General features: G+C 47.6%; 3 protein-coding genes across 3 annotated transcripts; 1 reads left to right on the forward strand and 2 right to left on the reverse strand.

The window, feature by feature from the left end:
• Positions 1–2481: 2481 nt before the first annotated feature.
• On the reverse strand, positions 2482–9483 carry PtA15_3A11 (uncharacterized protein; the record flags this gene model as incomplete). The annotated part of the gene is made up of 11 exons (XM_053167056.1): positions 2482–2734; positions 2845–3293; positions 3370–6795; positions 6863–6911; positions 6988–7316; positions 7387–8119; positions 8191–8361; positions 8520–8544; positions 8643–8721; positions 9107–9147; positions 9306–9483. The coding sequence occupies 11 exons, from the start codon at positions 9481–9483 to the stop codon at positions 2482–2484; spliced, it is 5733 nt and encodes a 1910-aa protein (XP_053018203.1).
• A 4906-nt stretch (positions 9484–14389) lies between these two features.
• PtA15_3A12 (uncharacterized protein) lies at positions 14390–17259 on the reverse strand (the record flags this gene model as incomplete). The annotated part of the gene is made up of 11 exons (XM_053167067.1): positions 14390–14418; positions 14493–14579; positions 14649–14798; positions 14869–15216; positions 15287–16069; positions 16218–16406; positions 16491–16544; positions 16631–16684; positions 16769–16852; positions 16933–17142; positions 17250–17259. The coding sequence occupies 11 exons, from the start codon at positions 17257–17259 to the stop codon at positions 14390–14392; spliced, it is 1998 nt and encodes a 665-aa protein (XP_053018204.1).
• A 1228-nt stretch (positions 17260–18487) lies between these two features.
• Positions 18488–21268, forward strand: PtA15_3A13 (uncharacterized protein; the record flags this gene model as incomplete). The annotated part of the gene is made up of 8 exons (XM_053167078.1): positions 18488–19363; positions 19435–19639; positions 20113–20178; positions 20251–20400; positions 20470–20613; positions 20684–20916; positions 21034–21165; positions 21248–21268. The coding sequence occupies 8 exons, from the start codon at positions 18488–18490 to the stop codon at positions 21266–21268; spliced, it is 1827 nt and encodes a 608-aa protein (XP_053018205.1).
• Positions 21269–22069: the final 801 nt, after the last annotated feature.

Here is a 22069-nt window from a genome sequence, read left to right on the forward strand (position 1 = left end):
CGGATGTCGACGGGAGAGACGGTTCCACGTCGACTAAGCTTTTTTCTTCCCCTTGTCAGTAGGGGGGTGGGCGGCCTCGTACGCCGCTTGGCGCTCCGTCTTGGGCTCTTTGCAGTCCGCAAGAAGGTGATCCTTCGACCGACAGTTGTAGCAATACAACTTTTTTTTGCCAGCCTTGTCGCCGCCACCTTCGGTTCGACGCTTGCCGGAACCGGAACCAGAACTTGCCGTCGAAGTCGAAGCTAAAGCGGCGTCGCCACGGTACGCACTATCGTACTCCATGGCCGTAACAACAACTTGATCCAAGTCCAACGGGGTACGTTGGACCTGGCAGCGGGTGATCTCTTCGAAAACCCGTTTCGCGAGCCCCTTTGTCAGACAATTGACGAAGGAAGTGATCGCATCGAAAGGATACCCGTGCGATTTAGCGCGGGACATCCAAGCACGATACCTAGCGTAGAACGCTTGGAGGGTCTCGTTGGGGCCCTGCTTCAACGCGCCGAGCTCCCTAGCTAGTGCCGCCGGACTGGTACCTAGCGGGCTTAAACGAACCAACCAGTGCTTGAATTCGTCCCAATTCTTGGGGCGAGTTCCGGCGAGGGCGGTGTCGCAGTAGTCATCTGAGGCCTTACCACCCAAACGGAGGCCGCCAACCTTGTGCCATATGGCGGGGTGGGCGCTGCGATCATTTAGGTGTACCGCCAACCTGCTAAGCCAGGTTACGGCATCATCGCCCGGTTGCCCCTTGAACTTCGGGTGCTCTTCGGGCCAGTACTTGAGGACTTTCAACGGGTCCTCCTCGTACACGGTCTTCAACGGCTCCGCGTCGACGGGCGGGGCTGGACCAAAACGATTGGAATCCGTCGGTTCCTTCTTCACGGGTCCGTCGAGATTCATCTGCCCAACAATATGGGTCAACATCTTAACAACGTCACTACTATTCGTCGTAGTGTGACTTACAGCATCATTATCGTATCCGATGAGATCCTCCTGGCATTGAGGGAGGTCTCTGTGGTTATCGTACCACAGACGCTCGGCTGGGTTCATCGCCTCGACCTCGCGTTTCGAGTATCGGACGCCATCCTGCGGGGGTTGAGGGACAACCTCGCCGCCAACGGTAGGAAGAGGTTGCTTCCCACTTGGGGGACTATGACCAACGGGCATCTAATCACGGACAGAAACAAAAAACAAAAGGATAATTTCGACACGTCAGTGACTGTGAAGAAAAAACACCAGACGAATGCGCGCGCAGCACGCCAAGCAGGACCCTGCCCCAGAGGACCAGTCGACAAGAGACTGGGGACTCCAACTGAGGCAACCGTGACCCAGACCAAACCAAAGAGATGTCTAATCTTACGTTTTTTATTTGCCGAAGCGCGAAGAAAAAGACTACGATTTTAAAGGGTTGTTTGATTGGTATTATAGGGAAAGCGGTGCCAAAAGTGGAGTCGAAAAAACGTCGGAACGTAAAAAGGAACTCGCTACCACTTGTAGTCGGGCAGGCTACAAGGCTATGAAAATGGGCCTGCGGCTAAATGACAAAGAAGAGGTGTCTGGATTTCCAACGACAGGGGATGGATGCGGGAAACAGACATACAAGAGAGGCCCTTTTATAAGGGCCGACAATGGAAAAGAGAACCAAACAACAAGAAGAAAACGATGAATGATAATTCAACGGTACAGACAATATGGGCGTGTACAGGTCACGCCTTGTCTGAGAAAAGAAAGAAGAAACGAAACCAACAACCCTTTGCGTGCAGTACGCAGGGGCTTCGGCACCTCTAACTCCTGGCTCGTGCGGAGCCGGAGCCGGAGCCGGAAAAACCTAACACGCGTACAGCGCGCCCCTAGTATGGGCGCCTGTCGCGTAGCCAATTGTAGCACGGCTACAGCCCGCAGAGCTTGACGTCTCGGCGTTTACACCTTTCATACCCTCGGCCTCACCATTGAAGCTCTCTTGTAGCCTCGGACATGGGCCAACTTAACGCAACAAGGCACACGCTCCTTTGGGCTCCAAGTGGCTGGCGAGGAAATTGATTCCTTACTTGCTTTTGTCAAATTGTGAAGCTACCTGCCCCAACCATCTGAAGGAAAAGCTGAAACTGCTGTGATAAAAAAGGAATTATCTATGCAAGAACAAAATTAGAGGAAATCGATAAAAAACATGAATAATCAAGAGACCTTAAAAGACATTCAAAAGATAATTAGTAAGACAAAGAGACAAAGAATAACAATCAAGCATGATAGTGGAAAAGACAAATACATCCCATTGATGATGAGATACGTACAGACAGGGGGCGTGAGGTTAAATAGAACAGACAAAACTACATAAAACACAAAACTACTTGAGAAGGATAAAAACGAAAAACGCCAATAAGTCTGGATTGATGAAGCGTTGCGTCGCGAGATTCATATTTTGTGCAAGCAACAAAAAAATTATCCTCGACTATTGCCAAATGTGCAGGATTTATGAAGATGAAATTATTCATAATAACCTCTTTGAGATGAGGAGAAACTGGAGGCAGTAGGAGAAGGTTGGCCGGATTGACGAGAAAGATTCTTCGACATGTTTGTCGAGAAAGTTGGATTGGCTGATAATAAGGGGGAGGAAGAGACTTTGAATTGACTGCCGCTACTCAAAGCTAAAGGCGATGCTGGTCGTTTGAATTTACTTTCTTGAGCATAGTTTGAATTAGGCGAATTGGTAAATTTTGAAGACGAAAGTAATGAATTCCTAAATGATTGATTGATCGCAAGCCAGGTGTTGTAAAATAGAAATCGTAAGTTTAATTCAACAGACTGTGACCGTGGATTAAAAAAATTGATAGAGAAAAGTGCTCTCACAATTTTCTTTCAACCACGTTTTCATCTTTCAGCTTAGCCATATCCTTCTCAATCGTCCTGCGTCTCTCTTTTCGTCGCTTAGCATCATCATCGTCGATAGACGCGATGAAGCTTTGAGGTACCGGGAGAGGTCTGGGACTTCTGCCATCTGCTGCAATGCTAGAAGACGATGAGGACGATGAGAGCATGTGGCGATGGTTACTTTGCCACGTAGCAGGTGAGTGAGAAGCACCTCCTAGTAAGGGTGATAGACCGGCCGGTTTGACTTGAGAACGAAGGCTTAGATTGTTGAAAGTGATGCTCGCGGGACGGTTCAAGGAACTCGAGAAATGATCAGTAGCATCGGTGGATCTGCGACTAGGGGCCATTCGGGTATTGTGGAGTGGCTCTGAATCAGATTCTGGGGCGATCTTCAATTGCGCAATTATTTCGGTCTGGCTCCTGACCCGCTGCATGAACCAAGATATAAGAATTAGCAAAACATTGCGCCACTCATTTCCGCATGTTCATCCAAGAATTACTTACAGCTTGCCACTTGGATAAGTCTGTTTTCGCATCACTTAACCGCTTTTCTTGTTGATCAATGATGTGATATAACCGATTGAGCTCATCCTCCGTCGACTGATGATAATGATCATGATCGGATCGTTTGTTCGAAATAGACTGAAGAGGATGGGCAGCGACAGAGTTCTTGAGGTGCTCGAGCTGCGCTCTCAAGTCGCTAATTTCTCGGTTCTGGTCTTCGATTGTACTTTGGAGATCGACTATGGTTTCCATACTTTCGGCGGTAGTTTGTTGCCTTTGCCCGCTCGAGACGTTGGTCAGATGTGACTCTAGACCTTTGATGTGCGTTTCAAGTTTTGAATTACTTGCTTCAAGGTGCATAAGCTTTGAGTTATAATCTTCATGTAGTTTAGCGCTACTTGATTCACATTTCTCCCTCACAATTGAATCGATCTTCTCCATCAAGTCTTTCTCCCTCTCTTTCATCATTCCTAAATCTTCCTGGAATCGCGACGACATTCTTTCGAGCTTTTCCTGATGTATTTCTTGACTCGTTCGCTCGATTTTCATCTTCTCTAGATCGGCCTTCAATTTTTCTGCCTCGCTCCGGAAAACTTGCAACTTTTTTTCCTGGGCCTCATTGGCCTGTCTTAATTCTTCGAGGTCTGATCGACGTTCAGCTTGTTCGATTTTCGACTCACATTCATTTGTGAGAGACTTGAGATTTTCTTCCGCCTGAGCGCTTTGTTCATTCAGTAGCAATTCCAGGCTTTCTGCATGACCCTGAGCTTGGTCACGCTCTTGAATCAATTGCATCACTTCAAGCTCTTTCTCGTGAGATTTGTTTCGTTCCACAGAAAGCCGTTGTTCCAATTTTTCCAGCTTCGTGGTGAAACCAGACGTATCTTTCTGCAAAGCAGAGAGAGAGGTCAGTTGCTCCTCCAAGGTTCTGACCTTTTCGCTGTCTGCCAATCTAGCCGTTTTTTCGTCCTCCAGGGAGGCTTTTAATTCCACCATTTCGGCTTCAAGGGTCTTTACCTGCTCCGTCCTATCGCTTTCTAGCTGCTTGACATTTGCTTCGGCTGTGGCTTTTGTAAGCATTAAATCTTCAACCTTCGACCCAACCTCCGATAGTTCCGTTTCGAGTGCAGAAATGCGGCTTTGAAGAGTTTCGACCAATCGTTCCTTCTCGTCCTTCAAAACCGTGAGAGTACCGATCTTTTGTTGAGCTTCAGATAGCTCAGTCTCTAGTTGGGCAATACGGACAACCTGATCTTGAATGGGTTCGTCTTTTGAGGTATGTTCCGCAGTCAATTCTTCAACCTTGGCTTTCGCTTCAGACCGCTCGGCATCTAGCTTTTCGATTTGCTGTTTCTGCGATAAAATGCAATCTTCTTTGTCTTGACGCAGAGAATCGATTTGACTTTCGAACATCGTCTTCAGTTTCTCTATCTGTTCTTCAGCTTGAGAGCGTTCCGATTCCAGTTCCTCGATTTTTTTCTCCTGGGCCGATATGCGATCAGACTTCTCTCGCAAGGAAGATTCAAGTTCGCCGAACCCGGTATCAGCTTCCGCGCGAGCAGCTCGTAGTTTTTCCATTTCTTCCTGCTGGGCTAAGAATTGATCTTCTTTTTCTTTCCGCAAGGATTCTAATTCTGCCTGGAGCGTAGTCTTGAGGGTTTCGCATTTGGTCTCCGCGTCCGTGCGTGCAGCTTGCAGCTTGGCAATCTGCTGCTGAGATGACTCATGGTCTCCATTCGCCTCAGTCCCCACTTGTGATTGGAGTTTTTTCTCGGTTTCCAATTGCACAATCCGTTCTTTTTGAATCGAGATGGTATCCTCGTTATCCTTTCGTAAACGAGCTGATTTGGCTTCTTGAGATTGGAGTTCCTTAACTTGCACCTGGGCCTCGGATTTCTCATTTTCTAACTTCGAGATCAGGTCCTGAGTTTCTTGCTGCTGCTGCTGTTGTGCAGCGCTGAAATCCTCTTTCTCTTTTCGCAAAGTTGATAATTCGGATGTAAGTTGGGCATGGGTTTCATCGGCTCGTTGCTGAAATTGAGCTTTGTCGCCTTCTAACTTTGAAATTTGGTCTCGCAAGGTCGAAATCAGTTGATCATTTTCTTGTGTTCTTGCTTTACTTTCCTCCAGCTGGGATTGTAGTTGATCGAGTTTGGCTTGCAGATCAGATCTCTCGTTTTCGAACCGTGCAACTTGGTCATGTTGTGTCGAAGTTGAGACCTCTTTCTCTGCGCGTAGGGAGGTTACTTCTGATTCAAGTTTCGAAACTAGATCTTGCATCGCGCGTGACTGCGAGTCGATTTCTTCTTTGTCATTGGTGATGGTGCTCAACTCAGTCTCAAGAGTCGAGATTTTTGATTGAAGTGAATCGTCAAGAGTCGATTTCAGTTGTTCATACTCAGTTTGTAGGCTCAGAAGTCGTTCCTCAAGGTTCTGCGATTGAGCATCTTCTAAAGTAGCCGTCAGTTCCTTGATCCGCTCTTCATGTGCCTCGAGCTGGGTCTTAAGAGTAGCCGTTTCACCTTCCGCTTCGGATAGCTTCGATCGACTGGACTCTCCTAGTTCACTCAGAGCTTTCTTCAGACTGTCCTCTTGTTCCTGGAAACTGCTGGCCAACTGAGTCTTCAACTCCTCGAGTTCAGCTTGCTTGGATTGTTCTAGCACACTCATGGTATGTTTTAGATCTTCGATTTCGGCCTTGTTTAAATCAACAGCTTGTCGGTGTTCCAATTCCATCGCCTCTATTTCGTCTTCCAACGTTTTGATCTTCTTATCCTTTTCGCTCTCTTCTGTCATTCCCACCGGGAGGTTTTCTTTGTCGCCTTCGAAGGCTTGAATTTGCTCTTTCAACAATTCAAGTCCGGATGGCGAAAGTTGTTCCGGGGATCGTGATCTGTCTTGCTTCAACCCATCGAGCTCATGACGAAGACTTTCTAGCTCCTTTTCTAACTGGAGCTCGCGTTGAAATTGAGCTCGATTGTCTTCGTTCAGCTTGGAACCATTAGGTAAGTACCCAGTAGCAGAAGCACTGAGACCAATGCCCATCATTCCCAGCATCCCACCAACGTCAGTAACGCGACCCCTGTTTTTCTTCGGGGGTCGAAGGAGTTGGCCACTGACTATACGTCTTCTGGAAGGTGATACAGATCCTTGTAGACTGTTGGCTCGGCGAACATTTGATTCGATTGTATGAGAAGTTAAAATACGCCGATTGAGATGTTCGATTTGTTCTTGAAGTCGGATCCGTTCAAATCTCAGTCCCATCAGCTCGGACTCGGCTTTGGACTTCTCGGCATTCAATTCGGCCAAGGCGGGCACGGAGGTTGTGGTAATAGACAGTGCTTGAGAGTTCTGTTGAAGTTGAGTCTTGAGGGACATGATTTCACGCTGGTACGCTTGGAGAAGTGCCGACTTGTCATCGATTATCTGAAAAGGCAAATGATGAAGAATCACGTCAATTCCACGCTTGGATCAGTCGAAGAAAAAGACTGACAGTTCCACGCTCAGCCTTCGTGACAACCATCTTAGCACGCCGAGCAAAACTAACCGCGTCAGAAAACAGTGGGGCATCCATCAGAACCGAGAATTTTATATTTCAAATTGAGTGGAAAAACAAACCGTAATGTGCTCAAGGTTTCCACAACACTTCGTGCGTCGGCAGAAATGGCACAAATGACCACCACCTTGGCGTTACCGCTAAGACTAGTTTGAAGAAGTCTAGTTAACTTGCTATCCCGATAAGGTACATGCGCTTCGCGCCGTGAGAGCTTGGAAATCACGTTCGATAGGGCAAGCAAAGATTTGTTGATAAAAGCCCCTTCTTTTCTCCGTTCGGTTGATGAGGCGGCAGATTCAGAACCAGCGAGATCAATCAGATTCAGGTGGGAAATTTGCGTAGGGGTTGTCTCGGTCACTGAGGAGGAGGTTTTAGAACGGGATTCGATAGTCTGTATAGATGATCACAAATAAGCAATTGATTGTGGAGTTAAGGACAGGAGAGGAGGGTGGATGATTGACCATAGTAAAAACTGTGTGACTTCTGGAGCTACGTTCATTCCAATCCGTGGCACCAACATGTCTAGCCTTTTCGCCTCTGGTAAGTGCTTCGAGGACTTGCATCGGATGAGTGACCACTTCTTCCTTGATACCATTGACGTGTACTCGACCCTTGTTATTCTCATGAATCGTTAGTCGGTTGGTGATACCAGAGTGTTGATCGGCAGCCAGTAAATCTTTGAGGGCCTCGTTATAGATTTCGAGATAGGAGACCCTTAGCAAGTATTCACGTTCCTGATCCGCAGCGATGAACGCAAAGACTTCAGCAATGGCCCTTGGGATCACGCCCAGTGTTTCATCATCGCCATCGTCCTTGGAACCAAGCATGGTGAACGTTTTCCCGCTTCCGGTTTGGCCGTATGCAAAGACTGTTGCGTTATAGCCATCCTTGATACAGCTCTCGACAATAGAGTGAACGCTAGATCGATAGAGATCGCCGGTGTTCGAGTAAGGATCGAAGATTTGGTCCAACTTGAATTCGTAACCTTCGGATCCATTGATGGATTCAGACGTGCCAGTGCCCCTACGATCGATAATTGGATGAGAGGGAGAGAGTGCGATTGAAGATTGAGTTCGGTCGATTGACCATGCACCGAATCGATTTGGGTTTTCCTTGGAGGACGACTGGCGATGCTGAGGGATAGGAGTATCGAGATCGATATCAGATAGAGGGCTTGATGGTATTGGCCGTATTCTGTTGGAAGGAGTAACCGATCAGGGATCATATAGACTTTTCCCACTTTTTTCATCGTTAAGAATACTGACCTGACACAAACCGAGACGTTTTCGGTTTGATTGACAGATTGATTATCCGAGCCATTCGATTCGCGATTTCGCTGGGCTTGCTGGGATGGATGGCCTTGAGACGGTTCTCTGGAGCGGGGTAGACGGGCTTGAGAATGTTCCCTGGAGCGCATGGTGTGGTGAAGTGGGAGACTGAGCTTGGCGAAAGAGTTATAGGGTATTTGGATCAGTTTGGTTTACGGGTCTATCATAATCCAGCAGCCTGCGAGAGTGGTCTTGCTGGTCATGAAGTGTAGGTTAGATGTTTCGGCCATCCAAGATGATATCTAAGAGATAGATAGGATGCTTACAAGATAGATAAATATTCAAACAAACCTTGGTTCATGCATCAAATAAGAATCCCCAAGCTTTCCGAAGTGGTAGATGTTGATCAACTCCGACTCCGCCGACACGCCGCGCGGCAAACCCTCAACAGACCGTGAGGCCCCCGATCACCCCGAAGGAGCTCAGACCGCGTTCAAACGCCTGCTCGGGTGCTGTAAGTCCGGGCTGCTGTCCTCCTCTTACTTAACACAAGTCCGCCTGATGGGAGGCTCGCTGTGACTGGCGGCGAAGCCGTCCCTCTCTCTCCTACGGAGAACCATCCGGGCGGGGTCCCCTGGTCCTCCGTCCGGGAGGCTGACTGATCCATGTATGCACAGAGGTCCTCCCCAAGTTCCTGGCACTGCTTTATCCCAGCACGGCTTGCATGCTTCCAGGTGGCAAGGGCGTTCTCACAAAAAGTCCCATAGATGGCTGCAACATGATTTTGAGGTATCCTAGAGATGGGTTTGCCTCGATGGAAAGAATTCGTTTAGAGCTGAAGTAGTTGCTGGGGCAGCGAAGAGTGAACAGCTACAACGTTAAAGGAATGTAGAAAACATGGCAAAGCTCGTACAACTTCGTATCCGACAGTGGGCGTGGTAAAGACGCCAGAAGCTATCCTGGAACCCCATCAGTTGTCGAGAGCACATGGGGAACAGTTCCTTTGTGTGGAGCATGCGTTGTTCATTTTTGGATGCTACCGAGCGTAACTCTGAAGAAGGGCCAATCAGCATGAGTAAGCGAGGTGGACCAGACAGGCTTGCAAGACTTACCCTTCTTGGCACCGGCCTTAACAGCAGCCTTGGTGACCTTTCCGGCTTGGCCATCGGTCTTCTCGACGCTCTTGATGACACCGACAGCGACTGTCTGTCTCATGTCACGGACAGCGAATCGACCAAGAGGAGGGAAGTCGGCGAAAGGCTCGACACACATGGCCTTGGAGGGAACCATCTTGACCAGACAGGTGAAGTGACTCAGGTGACAATGATGATAATAATAGCACTCACAGCCCGGACAGAGTCCGGGATGTGGAAGATACCGCGACTGCGGCGAGGCTCAGAGTGCGTAGCCCAATGGGGCTACAACACCCCCCCTCTCGCCGCAGGCCCGGTACTACCTACAAGTAAAATCAAAGAAAGAAGAAATAAAACAAGGAAACAATTGAAGAAGAAAAAAATAAGGACCAGAGAGGAACACTGACTCAGGGCGCAAAAAGGAACTAGCTAGACATGATTCTATTTCTCAATGTGACAAAATTATCGGGGGTCATGCACTTGGTAAAAATATCAGCTAGCTGGTCCTTCGTACCTACCCATTGAAGCGACGTCTTTTTTTGAAAAAGTGACTCATTCGTGATGTAGAAGTCACGGTCAGTATGGTGTGTTCTCTTGTTGGACGTGTCATCCGTCGACACCTTAATCGCCGATTGGTTATCGCAAAACAGATGACCCACATAATCCCTCTTCAGAACATCCCTCAGCAAATGTCTCACCCAGAGTGTCTGGCGCGTGGCTACTCCCAGTGCCATGTATTCCGCGTGACAAGTGGACGACGCCACTGATTGTTGTCGCCGTGAGACCCAAAGAACAGGGCAATTTAAAAAGGTGATTAGTACACCATAAGAGGAACGGGAGAACTCTCCTCCCCATGACGCATCTGCAAAAGACTTAAGTTCAAGATGATCAGCAGACGGGAACAAGTTCAAGCGCAGGTCTTTAGTTGTGGCCAGATAATTGGTGAGGTGCGTTACCCCTTTCCAGTGCAAGACTCCCGGTTTTGCCGCAAAACGCGCCAGATAATTGACTGCAAAGCAAATATCTGGCCGCGTCCCCACCACGAGATAGCTCAGGGAGCCTATCACTGAGAGATACCGGCCTGAGTATTCTTGCACACCATCCACATCTGTCGTCGCGTTGTATCCCACAGGCAGAGGGGTCGACGCTTTCGAATAACCGTCCCAGTGGCCGTCCAAAACCGCTGACACCAGTCCCTCTTGAAAAAGCGCGAAACCCCTAGGCGATCGGACAACATTTAGACCAACGATTGTGTCGAGGGAGTGAGACCGCTTGATCTTGAGGATGTCTTTCAGGTCGTCCTCCAGGCGTTTCAGCAGCGTCGGGTTCGACGCCGTAACTACTCCGTCGTCCACGTGCAACCACACTACTCCCTTCTCATCAGGGTGACGAAGGATGTAAAGGCTGTTATCGTACTGAGAGGGCGAGTATCCAAACTTGTCCAGCACGTTTTTAAGGTGTAGCCACCAGCACCGAGCTGCTTGCTTCGTGCCATAAAGCGCCTTTTGAAGCAGGAGGGCATGTCCTGGGGCCGTCTCCATTCCTTCTGGCGGTTTAACCCAGACTTCTTCGTCGATCGGCGAGTTTAGGTAGGCAGCTACAAAATCGAAGCTGTGCACCGGCCAGTTATACGCCGCCGCCACCACCAACAGAAGTCGAAGTGATACAAAAGTAGCCGTCGGCGCAAACGTTGCGTTGAAGTCTTCTCCTTCAATTTGAGTAAACCCTTTCGCCACATAACGTGCTTTGAATCGCACTCCCGACCCATTGGTGTCCGGCTTCGTCGCAAACACCCAGCGTCCCCCAAGCGCTTTCTTATCCTCTGGTTTCAATTTCAGCACCCAGACCCGCATGCTCTCCAGGTTCGACAGCTCCACCGCAATAGCCTTTGACCACGCTTCCTTTTCCGGTGAGTTCATCGCCTGCTTGAAAGTCTTTGGTACGGAGATTGCATAGAATTGACAGAGACTAATGATCTTGTCAACAATAAGCTCCTGATTGGTAAACTCGATTTCCTGGGAGAAATCGCCGAGTTGGAGAAGGTTCATGATGTAGTCAACAGATAGCTTTGGTCCTGGATCTGATTCGACCGTGCTTTCATCTACTTTCTTCACCGGTCCACTCGTTGATTTCATCTCCGACAGGCTCGTTGGGAACCTGACCATTGCCGAGGTCACAAACTTCTTCTGAGACGGAATCCAAAAAAGCCACCCTTTGCTCTGTTCGAGGTGCGCTATCACATGACCTTCCAGAGCCCGCTCATCTAGTTTCTTCCGTTTTTCGTGCGGAATGTGGACGTATCCCATGCTCCCAAATACCCGGAAACTGTTGTACTGAGGTTTCCTCCCAAACATAGCCTCGTATGGTGTCTTGTCCCTGCTCACTTTGTTCGGCACTTGATTCAGAACATAGGTCGCCCATACGAAAGCGTAGCTCCAGAACTCATTCGACAACGGGCTGTCAATCAGAACCGTCCTCCCCATGTTGGCCACTGTTCTATTGAAACGCTTGATCACCCCGTTTTGATAGTGATGGTATGGCAAGGCCTTCTCCGCAAGAATCCCTTTCTCCGCCAGGAAATTGCTCAACTTTTGGTTGACAAATTCGCCTCCGTTGTCGCTCCTGAGCGTCCCCAGTCTCTTTCCTGTCGCCTGTTCCAGGCGTACGATGGTGTCCATGATGTGCGCATTTGCCTCGGACTTCTGCTTCAAGACTTTGACGAAAGCGTAGCCCGTCGCTACATCACACATGGTTAGTAGATACTTTCCGCCATCGATTGAATCGACTTGAAAGGGGCCCATGAGGTCCGCCGCCATGACATCCAGGCGCTCAACTTTCCTAAGGGTAGAACTCAGGGGGTTAACTTGGGTACTTTTGCTAATTGCACACACAGGACAATGAATCTTCCCAGGGGGTAGGTTTTCCGGCAGGCCGTGGCCGAGATCAAGTTTTATCAGTCTCCTTATATGTCTAAGGCTTGCATGACCAAAAGCCCTATGATAATACAGCAGGGTCTGTTCATCTTTGCTAAGCACCTCACTTTTCCACTGAAAGTTGGTTGATTTTCCCAACGGTTCCTTAAAGACTTCATCAGGCTTTGCCACTTTCACTTCAGAGGCAAGAATTAGGATGTCATTGCTGCCTGGGAGTTGAGCGGGAGGCTGCACATAGGATGGAACAGTCGGATAAACACTGGGAAAAGGAGAGCCTTTGATACGGTCGGAGGGAAAATCAGGAGGGGAAATGGGAGGGACAGAAGACAATGGTGAAGAAAAAAGAACATGACAATTGAGCGGTAGTCGAGAAATCACAGAGTCTGCCCTGATCATAGGGTATGGCATACACCATCGGTTTTTCGTTGGTTCAAACACGCAATCAAACAGACGCTCGCCAGTTGCTCAAGAGATTTGAAAAGCATCTGCTGCGTTGTCATAGGCAACAAGAGCGTTAGCTTTACGGAGAGCTGCCATCGATATCAGAGTGGTCTTTGCTTGCTCACAATAAAGAACTTGTTGCAAGACGATGACGCTGCCGTCGGGAACCTGAAACTTCAGGTTCCCCATCCCAGTGATCGATGATCCGGGTCCATTGGTAGCTACAGAGACACCAATGGGTTTAGGGAGGGAACAGAAATCATGGAGAAGATACTTAGAACCGGTAAAACCATGAGAGGCTCCCGTATCAAAAATCGTGACTTCACTCACGAGGTCTTCTCCAAGGGCCATCAAATGAAAGTCGAGGTCATCCAGGTCATTGGGAAGACCGTTGACTTCCACAACTTGCGCCGTCACCCCCCCTCTTGCCGAAGATGTCGATGTTGGGTTGGATTGCTGAGTCGCCTGGCTATTGGCACGGCTTGCCGCCTGGTATCGTGGGCGGTAGTGATTGGCAAGCTGTCTGGCATGTTGCTGATTTCTGGAGGGGGGGTTCATTGCTTGCCTAAAGTCGGCCCGCGGGAAGCGCGTGGAGTCGACCGCCATTCCACTGGGGAGGTGTCCGTAAATCGTTCCAACAATTGTGCCGATTGCCTGACCCGTCCTTCTGTTTGCTGTCCCTGCCTTCTTGCCTTCCGGGCAGTTTCGAGCGTAATGGTTCTCGCCTCTACACTGGAAACACTTGTGGGCCGTTAGCGCATAAAAGTCGAGCGCATCAACCCAGTCCTCCTCGTCTACGTCTGTGAGGAAAGACAATACATCAAACACTTCAGACTCTTGGGTAGATACCACCAGACTCGACGGCGGATTTGATGTCACAAAAGCCGGACCGCTGCCCGACACTGATTCGACTAGGTGCTTGTGTTGGTCTTTGCATATGTCGAGTTGCTTCATGATGTTTTCAAAGGTCGGACACTTCCCCGCAGGATTGTTTTGTACTATTTGTTCGACGCGGAGCTCAAAAGCCGTCTTGTATGGCGCCGACAAGTCCATACACTACAAACTTTTATTATTTCGCCCAAAAAAAAAAAATAAAAAAAAAAGTGGGTAAAATAATGGTAAAAAAAAATAAAAAAACATATTATTAGGATCCAATTTTTTCCCTTTGTATTTCACATCCTTCCCCCACACAGCTTTATGTTTTTTTTTTCTGTAACTCTCCTTCTCAATCTCATGTACATTTGATCATTTTATCTCAGTGTAATTTCTTGTATCTCAAATACAAGTTCATGCCTTTTTTTGTGTAAATATCTGTCACATTTTTCTTATGTACATTTCATCATGTTATCTCAGTGTAATTTTTCAACAGTAATCAAATATAAATTTATAAATTATAATCTACTGAAAATCTGAGGTTTGAAGTGCCGATGCAAATAAATTTCTTGTTTCTTGAACTCCCTCTTACTTTAAAGTTAGAGTGATGGTTAAACTAACAAGAGGCGATCATTGCGAAAATCTGCCTGCACAGACATGTTTCAATCCAAAAAGAGATTTCTAAACTATATATACATACACAACTTCCTAAATACACATGGAAAAAGACGGGCGGAGCAGAGGAGGATGAGCGCAGTGAAATTGAAAATATCGGCATGTCTAGCTGGTGCATGTTCGTGAGACTTCACAACATTGTTACAATCCGGAAGGCACACTTCTTGCTCCTAGATGTAAAAGAAACGTGCCTATGTTCATAAAGGAAAATTAGAGTTCTATAAATCTGAATAAGAATACTGACTTGTATTGTATGGCTGATGCCATTCGCGGTTTGGCCGATAATGTGGTGACATTGATTGACGGCTGTTGCTGCTTATTGAAACTGTACCTTAAATGTTTGAGGGAATGAGGTTATAATCTTCCAAGCTGATCAATCAGTAGCAAAATAAAAACAAACCAAAAAGTTCTCGATTGCGGCCAGATGGACCAGGGACAATGTTCTCAGTTTCGCTGTTGCTTGCAGAAAGAGTGACTGAGGGCTTGATTTCCAGCATGGGAGTGGGGCAGTTTTGACCTCGATATTGTTGGTAGATTTCTTCAAAAGGATCTAATTAGATTGCCTCATGTCAGTAAGTTTGTCAATTTTTTTCGATGTGTTGACTGGTCATCAAGCTTACCACTTTTGAAACAACACTGGTATTCAGGCTCCGGCGATTGGAACAGCCACGGCAAATTCCTGACTGACCCGATTTCACCGTTTTTGTTCGGGACTTGGTCCTCAAGTGGTAGAGCCTGAACTTTGAATTCATTTTTCCGATCGTCCACTTTGGGAGGACTGGGGGTGTCAGCCAATTCATCCTCTTCGTCGGGATCTGATGAAGATGCGGTCGGCATCTGAATAGGGCTTCTCGGCTGGGGTGAGGGTGGAGTCAGAAGGCCGGCAATGAAGAGTTTTTCGAGCCAAGCGTCTTCATCTAAATCTTCAAGCGGTGCGCACTGAGCCGGATCTTTTTTGGGACTCTTGGCTACATGATATTTATCAGCATGGCTTAGGATTCCTTTCTCGGTAATACTTGAAGATTTTTGCGAACTCACGTGAATTTAGTATATTCTGATTTAAGGTATCCATGACCTCCATCACTGTCATATTCACCGTTTCTTCCGATTGAACAACAAGCCGTGAGAAAAGTTCTTCCTGCTCTTTTATCTCGCAACGAAGAAAGGAATCTAAAGCGTTGTTTTTGGATGTGTCTGGAACAGCTCCTTGCGCGGGGTTATTATTCTTGTAATCGGATGAGGTTTTCTCTACGAATGGGAGTAAAGGTGGCCATTCGGACATCTTTTTTTCCGCGAAAGTTTTCATCATGAGATCGTCCGGCTCAAACGTGATCAAGGCTGAGGACTCGGTTTCGGATAAAAAATCGACACCAATTGGGGAAACCAGGCGCACTTTCTTGTTCACTGGTCCTTCAGCGCTTTTTTGAATGACAGCTGCGCTGGCTGAATGTTTGGTGCGCAATGTTCGAGGAATCTGGAGCTTTTTAGTCTTCTTTGGCTTTCGAGGCCCAGGCCCGTCACGTGGTTGGACACTGGCTGATTGTGAATGGCGATGTTTCCTCGAACTCGTCTCACTGTCCGAATGGTTGATAACCGCCGAAGCAACTGCATCTCCGTGGGCGCCATGTTGATCAAGAACTGCGTCGGCTTTTCGGGTTGTGCGCAATGGTTGATGAGCGGGTTGAACGTTTTTGGCCTTCTTTGGTTTTCGAGAGCCGTCACATGGATGAACACCGGCTGATTGTGAATGGCAACGCTTCCTTGAAGTCGTTTCACTGTCTGAACTGTTTATAACCACCGATCGGCTAGATGTTTTTGGGTCTGTTTCAAAAGCAGAAATATGCGTTCAGCCGTACAATTCATCAAAGCTTTCATGTGAAAACAATGTAAAAAAACACATCAGCACCTGTTAAATTTTGCTTTTGCGCAATCTGTTGACCGCTTTTCGATTTCACCCGTTTATCTTTACCTTTTGCGACCAAACCAACGTCCGTTGAACTCGCGCTCTCGCTGACATCATCATCAGATGCAATCGCCGACAGTTCGCTACTGAGGCACGGTTCCTCATCGGTCTTCTCAATAGTTTCTGGTTTACTTCCTTCGCCTACGGGTTTGGATTGCCCAGAGGAGGGATGATCTAGTTTAGCCTGAGTCGATCCTTTTTGGCCAGAGATAGACGACATTGTTAAGAAGCCCGAAGATAATATAAATATAAGTGTGGCCAAAGATTGAAATCACTTACCGGAACCGGAAGGACCGTCCCATGGTCCTTGAGATGATTCTTTCCGGCCAGCGGCTGGCATAGAAGCCCGGGGAGAAAAACATGAGGCAATAATTTAGACGTCTGGGCCGGCCGCTGCAGATAGTATTCAAATTACTCACCGTTACGGTTACGAGAGGGGTATGGTCTTTGGGAGGTTTCTTTCTGGCCAGCGGCTGACAAACAACATTGTTCATGAGAAGCCCGGAGAAAAATCAAATGTCCGCTACAGCTTATCAAGAAAGATTGAAATCACTCACCGGCGGGCCCTCCGGTGGGGCGGTTGCGTGGTCCTTGCGCTGATTCTTTCCGGCCAGCGGCTGACGTAGCATGGGAAGCCAAGACTAAATTCAATGGTAACAGAATCAATCAGAGTCAATCTTTTCCGGGCATCACCGCGAGATCAAGGATTTAAAACACTCACTGGGATCACTGAATTTTGCGGCTAAGGCTTGTAGCACGGCTACAGGTGTATCAACATTGGTGTCCACCAGTTCAATCGGCGCGGCCCTGAACCGCAAAAATTCGAGCAACTGAACAGGAGATACTTTAGGGTCGAAGGGATTAAATTTCTCGGATTGCTTCTTGGTGGCGGCTCGTGGCATGATTATCACAAAAATAATTTCACTACTAACTATTCAGAATTCAAAAATTGTTGAATTAGATATCGGTCTGGATTTGAATTTGTTGAGCTTTAATGGAACACCTCGGACAGATAACTTGCTTGACATACATACATACTGTTCCCCATAGTAAAACGATTCCGGCCCGTTGGCCCTTTCTGATCTGCAAGGCACCGGATGAATCTCTGCACCCTTTCTTCACTCCAAAGCTTTACTGTTTGCCTTTGAAGAGATGTGAATCAAATTTCCAACGATTTGTATGTTGCATTTCAATAGACTGCACGTACCATGTATTGCCTGCACTTCCCTCAAGAACCTCGCCGCTCCGAGCTCTCCAGCTGTGTAAATACATATCTATTTTGATGTATGTATTTGGAAGACATCACATTTCCTTTACGATAAACTGTGACAATCATTCGAAATTTAAAGACAGTTTGAACATCCATTCAAGATTTGAGCATTGTTCACCAGTGACACTTTTGCTTATATATTTATGTAAATGGATAAACAGCCATGTATTTTGTCGACCTAGGCTTAACTACGAAACTACTTCGTCTTTTGTCAGCTAAATGCTCATCTAGCTGTCAGCCTGTATCTTATCAAAGGGGTCATGTGTGCAACACACCCATCCTCATTTTTTCGATTTGCCAAAGGAAAATCATGGTGTCAATTAGTGGCCACGGGGGCGATTGAATTTGAGGTCACAGAGTCTTTCTGCGCCAGAAAAGCAAGCTGCATCTATTTATTTAATTAAATATCGCTTTTCCAGCCCGATGCAAGAATAACCTTGGCATTCCCCGCAAACAAGTCGCCTCCGTCCAACCCGATGATGCGCCTCGCATCCTCGTAGTCTATACAGCCCTGATATAGTTTTTGATTCTGAGTTAGTATTTCCCTTTGCCACCGTCTCTCACCGTTTTCGCGAGCTGGCCCTGCGTATCAAAACGGAAAGCCCTACGCAAACGCCATCTTCGCCGGCTCTAGTTGCCCTCGTCTCCGGCTCTACCAACACGCAGCCTTTGTCAGCTCAGCTCCAGTGAGTTTTTTTAACGTCCTATTTTTGTTTTGGCTTCTTAAAGGGCTACCTTATTGACCATATTTGACATTGTTATCCTCCTCCACGTGGTCTTCGCCTTCGTCGCCGTCGCCGCCAGCCCTTCTTCCTCGCCGTCTTCACCAGCCCTCACTCCTCGCCTCCGGCACCAGCTCTCTTACACGCCGCCGTCGCCAGCTTAAGTTGTGGATAACTCTCTCCGGTATTTTTTTACTTGCTATCTCTATGTTGAAATCGCAGAACGAAAGTGGATGATTTACTAACCCATGAACTGTCTTTGCCAGAGAAATTCAATCCACAATATGGCCAAGAAGAACAAGCCTCAACGCGTCAGTGTCACGCGCCCCGGCACGAAATCCAGACGTTCCCAAATGAATTCTCATGATAAAGACGGTGCACCTCCCTCGCCCCCGCCCACCAACCCTGAGACCGTACCACCTTCGGGACATGACGATATTGAGGAAGAGGATGACGACGAGGATACAGATGATACCAACCAAGACTCGGACATGCCCCTACGCCAAGACACTCAGGGTGCCGTAACAGCCCTGTCCCCACCCAAACCTACTTTCGATCCGCGTATTAAAGCTGTCCCCGAGAAACTTCAGTTTTATCTTCAGCCCAACGCGAATTTAGAAAAAAAACCTAGTACGATGGCTACCTTACTTGCGATGATACAACATTTCTTCCCTTCGTATAAACCCCCGAGTCGCCACTCAAAAGCATTCTTGATCCGTGCCTATACTGAAAAAGTGGTCCCCATCATTTTGGTATACATCAATTCAATTACCGCGGAGAAGGAAGAAAGTGGAGACGTCGAGATGGCAGGCCCAGAAAATCTCAATCTACTACCTCTAACGGGACTCAATCCATACAACTCGAATATCACGATAGACATAATCCTCGATTTAATAACTAAACAATACGGATCAAAGCTTCAAATCCCGGACAAAGTGAACAAAGCGTCTGCGATTGGCTTCTATCACAAGTATCTCTGTCCCGCTCCCATCGGCGGTTACCCTGCGCCCTTCACAACCTATCCCCATCCTGTTCCAATGCCGTACCACAAATTGCTCAATCGCGGTGAACTACGATACAGCCTTCAATGGCATTGTCCGAACGTCTTCGTGCCTATCAACCCTGCCAAGACGTCCCTCGAAGGAGTTTATGCGCAATTCGTGCTTGATGACATTGCAGATGTCCCTGTTTGTGAAGGGGTTGATTATTTTATTAACAACCGACCGCAAAGCTCCACCCAACCACAAAGTTCCACCCAACCGCAAAGTTCCACCCAACCGCAAAGCTCCACCCAATCACCAAGTTCAACCCAAACACCAAGTTAGCTCCACCCGATCTGCAAAGCGCCACCCAATCTGCAACGCTCAACCCTATCTGCATAAGCCACCCGATCGCCAAGTCACCTGCGTCCTATCTGGACTGCTCGTTACCAATCAGTTGGTAATTACAAAACGAGTTTTCCTTTTCTCTTTTTGTTTCACATCTCTCAAAAGAGTATATACTTTGTACATAATTAAGGGCCTCGTATTTGTTACTTGCTGGCATTCCAGCGACACAGTTGAAAAGAGCGTTGATGGATTCTTTGTATATGTCTTTGTGTATGTATGTAGATTTGGAAGTTTTTGGAATATTTACAATAACGATACATATGCTGTGGATGACCCAGGAAGGCAACCGTACAAACCGTACCTATGCAGTACACTGAGAATCATCTCACTCGTCCCACCCGCTCTTAAATGGAACTGAAGCGTCTCTGATCAGACAATCCTCTTGTTGAACATGCCGCCACGTCAACGCCGACCCCCCAACACTTATGTATTGTGCACTTGTGTTAGTCGTAAATGCGGAGAAAAAACTTACTGGTACGAGGGAGCTTGGCAACCTGGAGACCTTGTTGTTTCGTCAACAGCGCGACGTCATCAACTTGAAGATCAGGCGGCGAGTGAGGCACTGTCCTCAGTTACTAACCCCGAAAGTATGTTTTGTTTGCAATTCATGATGTTAATTGTCCGTTGCGGTACCAACTAACAACAATGTTTTTGAACAGGTTCACCTGTCGACGAGGTTAATTCATTCGAAGACCGCGTCAATCAAGAGCGGGGTTATGGACGCATCGCTGTTTCGTCAACAGCGCGTCGTCATCAACTGGATGATCAGGCGGCGAGAGAGGCACTTTCCTCAGTTAATAACCCCGAAAGCACGTTTTATTTGTGATTCATCATTTTAATCCATTGCGGTTAGGACTAACACCACGGTTTTTGATCAGGTTCCCCCGTTATTGAGGATAATTCATTCGCAGACCGCGTCAATCAAGAGCCGGATGAGGCCCTGGCTTCCGTGACACAAGCTTTGACATTGAATCGGATGGTTCCCGTTCCCGTTGAGCCTTCACAAGCAGTTTATAATTCAGGTGAGTGCCTTCTTCTGATCCCATCATCTTTTTTTCGTCAAACCAATTGCTGATTGTTGAATCAAAACAGCACAATGGTTGATCCCTACGTTTGAATCAACACCGCCAGCTTTCACCTATGCAGCGTTAATTGCCACCATGTTTGCGATCCTCCGACCAAACTCAAACCACACCTGTGCTTGGCTCTTGAGAAGGCAGCGCGATCTCATTGAACTCACCCTAACGCACCAACTCAAGACCAGTTTGTCGCATCGTCCACTGAAATTTACCGAAAGGAATGATCTTGACAAACTGCCCCGCGATGTTCGAAGTACAGTCAAACGACTCAAGCTTGACCCTAAAATCTTCCTGCTGAACTGTTGTTTGAGGTGCTTTGCTACGTATCCAACTGACCGAACCCCTGAACATTGCTTCCATAAGGCGGATAACCTCGTAGAAAAAAAGGTGGCATCCGATGATGACCAACCTGAGCAATCTGACGACTCCAATAGTGACCAGGGGTCCGTCGATCCCGGGGTTTGCGGCCAGCCACTCTTCAAATATCGTGGCGCAGTAAAGAAACCAGTACGACAGTTTGTCTATCAGTCTCTTCACGCCTGGATTGCACGCTTCCTGAATCGGCCTGGGATCGAAGATGCCCTTGATAAGTCACTAACTCCACTCGCTGAAGCTTCTAACTCGACGGACGTCCCGGATAGGGTTTCAGACATTCACGGTTCATCAATATGGCGAGAATTTGAAGGCCCTGATGGGAAACCGTTCACTAGTCAGACTGGTAACCTGGTCTTTGGCCTGTTTATTGACGCCATTAACCCTTACGGCAACAAGAGCGCCGGAAAATCCGCCTCAATCACGTTTATGGTTCTTGTTTGCCTGTCACTTCCTTACCAGATGCGTTATCAACCGGAAAATATCTTTTTGGTAGGGATTGCTCCAGGGCCCAAAGAACCAAGCTTGACGCAAACCAACTGGATACTTAATCCAATAGTCCGACAACTTCAAAATTTGTGGTCATCTGGTCTCTCATTGTCGTCCACACATCGGTATCCACAAGGACGACACATATATGCGGCGCTGGTACCGTGCTTTGCAGATCTTCCCGCCTTGCGTCGCGCTCTGGGTCTGGCAAGCCACAGCGCAAATAAATTCATGTGTTCTTTTTGTGAAATATCAAAGACTTTAATAAACAACTTGATCATGGACTCTTGGAAACCTCGATCTTCAGCTCATCACATCAAATGGGCCCATGCCTACCGCGACGCTAGTACACCTGAAGATCGGAAAAAAATCTTTAAAAAACACGGAATCCGCTACTCGGTTTTGACCGAATTACCATACTGGAAGCCCACCGAGTACCAAACAGTCGATGCAATGCATAATCTCCTTCTTGGCTTATTTCAATGGCACTGTAAGCGCTTTTGGCGGATGTCCGACAAGGAAGTCAATGAAAATTATG

The sequence above is a fragment of the Puccinia triticina genome, chromosome 3A (assembly GCF_026914185.1).
Source record: "Puccinia triticina chromosome 3A, complete sequence".
Classification (NCBI taxonomy): Eukaryota; Fungi; Basidiomycota; class Pucciniomycetes; order Pucciniales; family Pucciniaceae; genus Puccinia; species Puccinia triticina.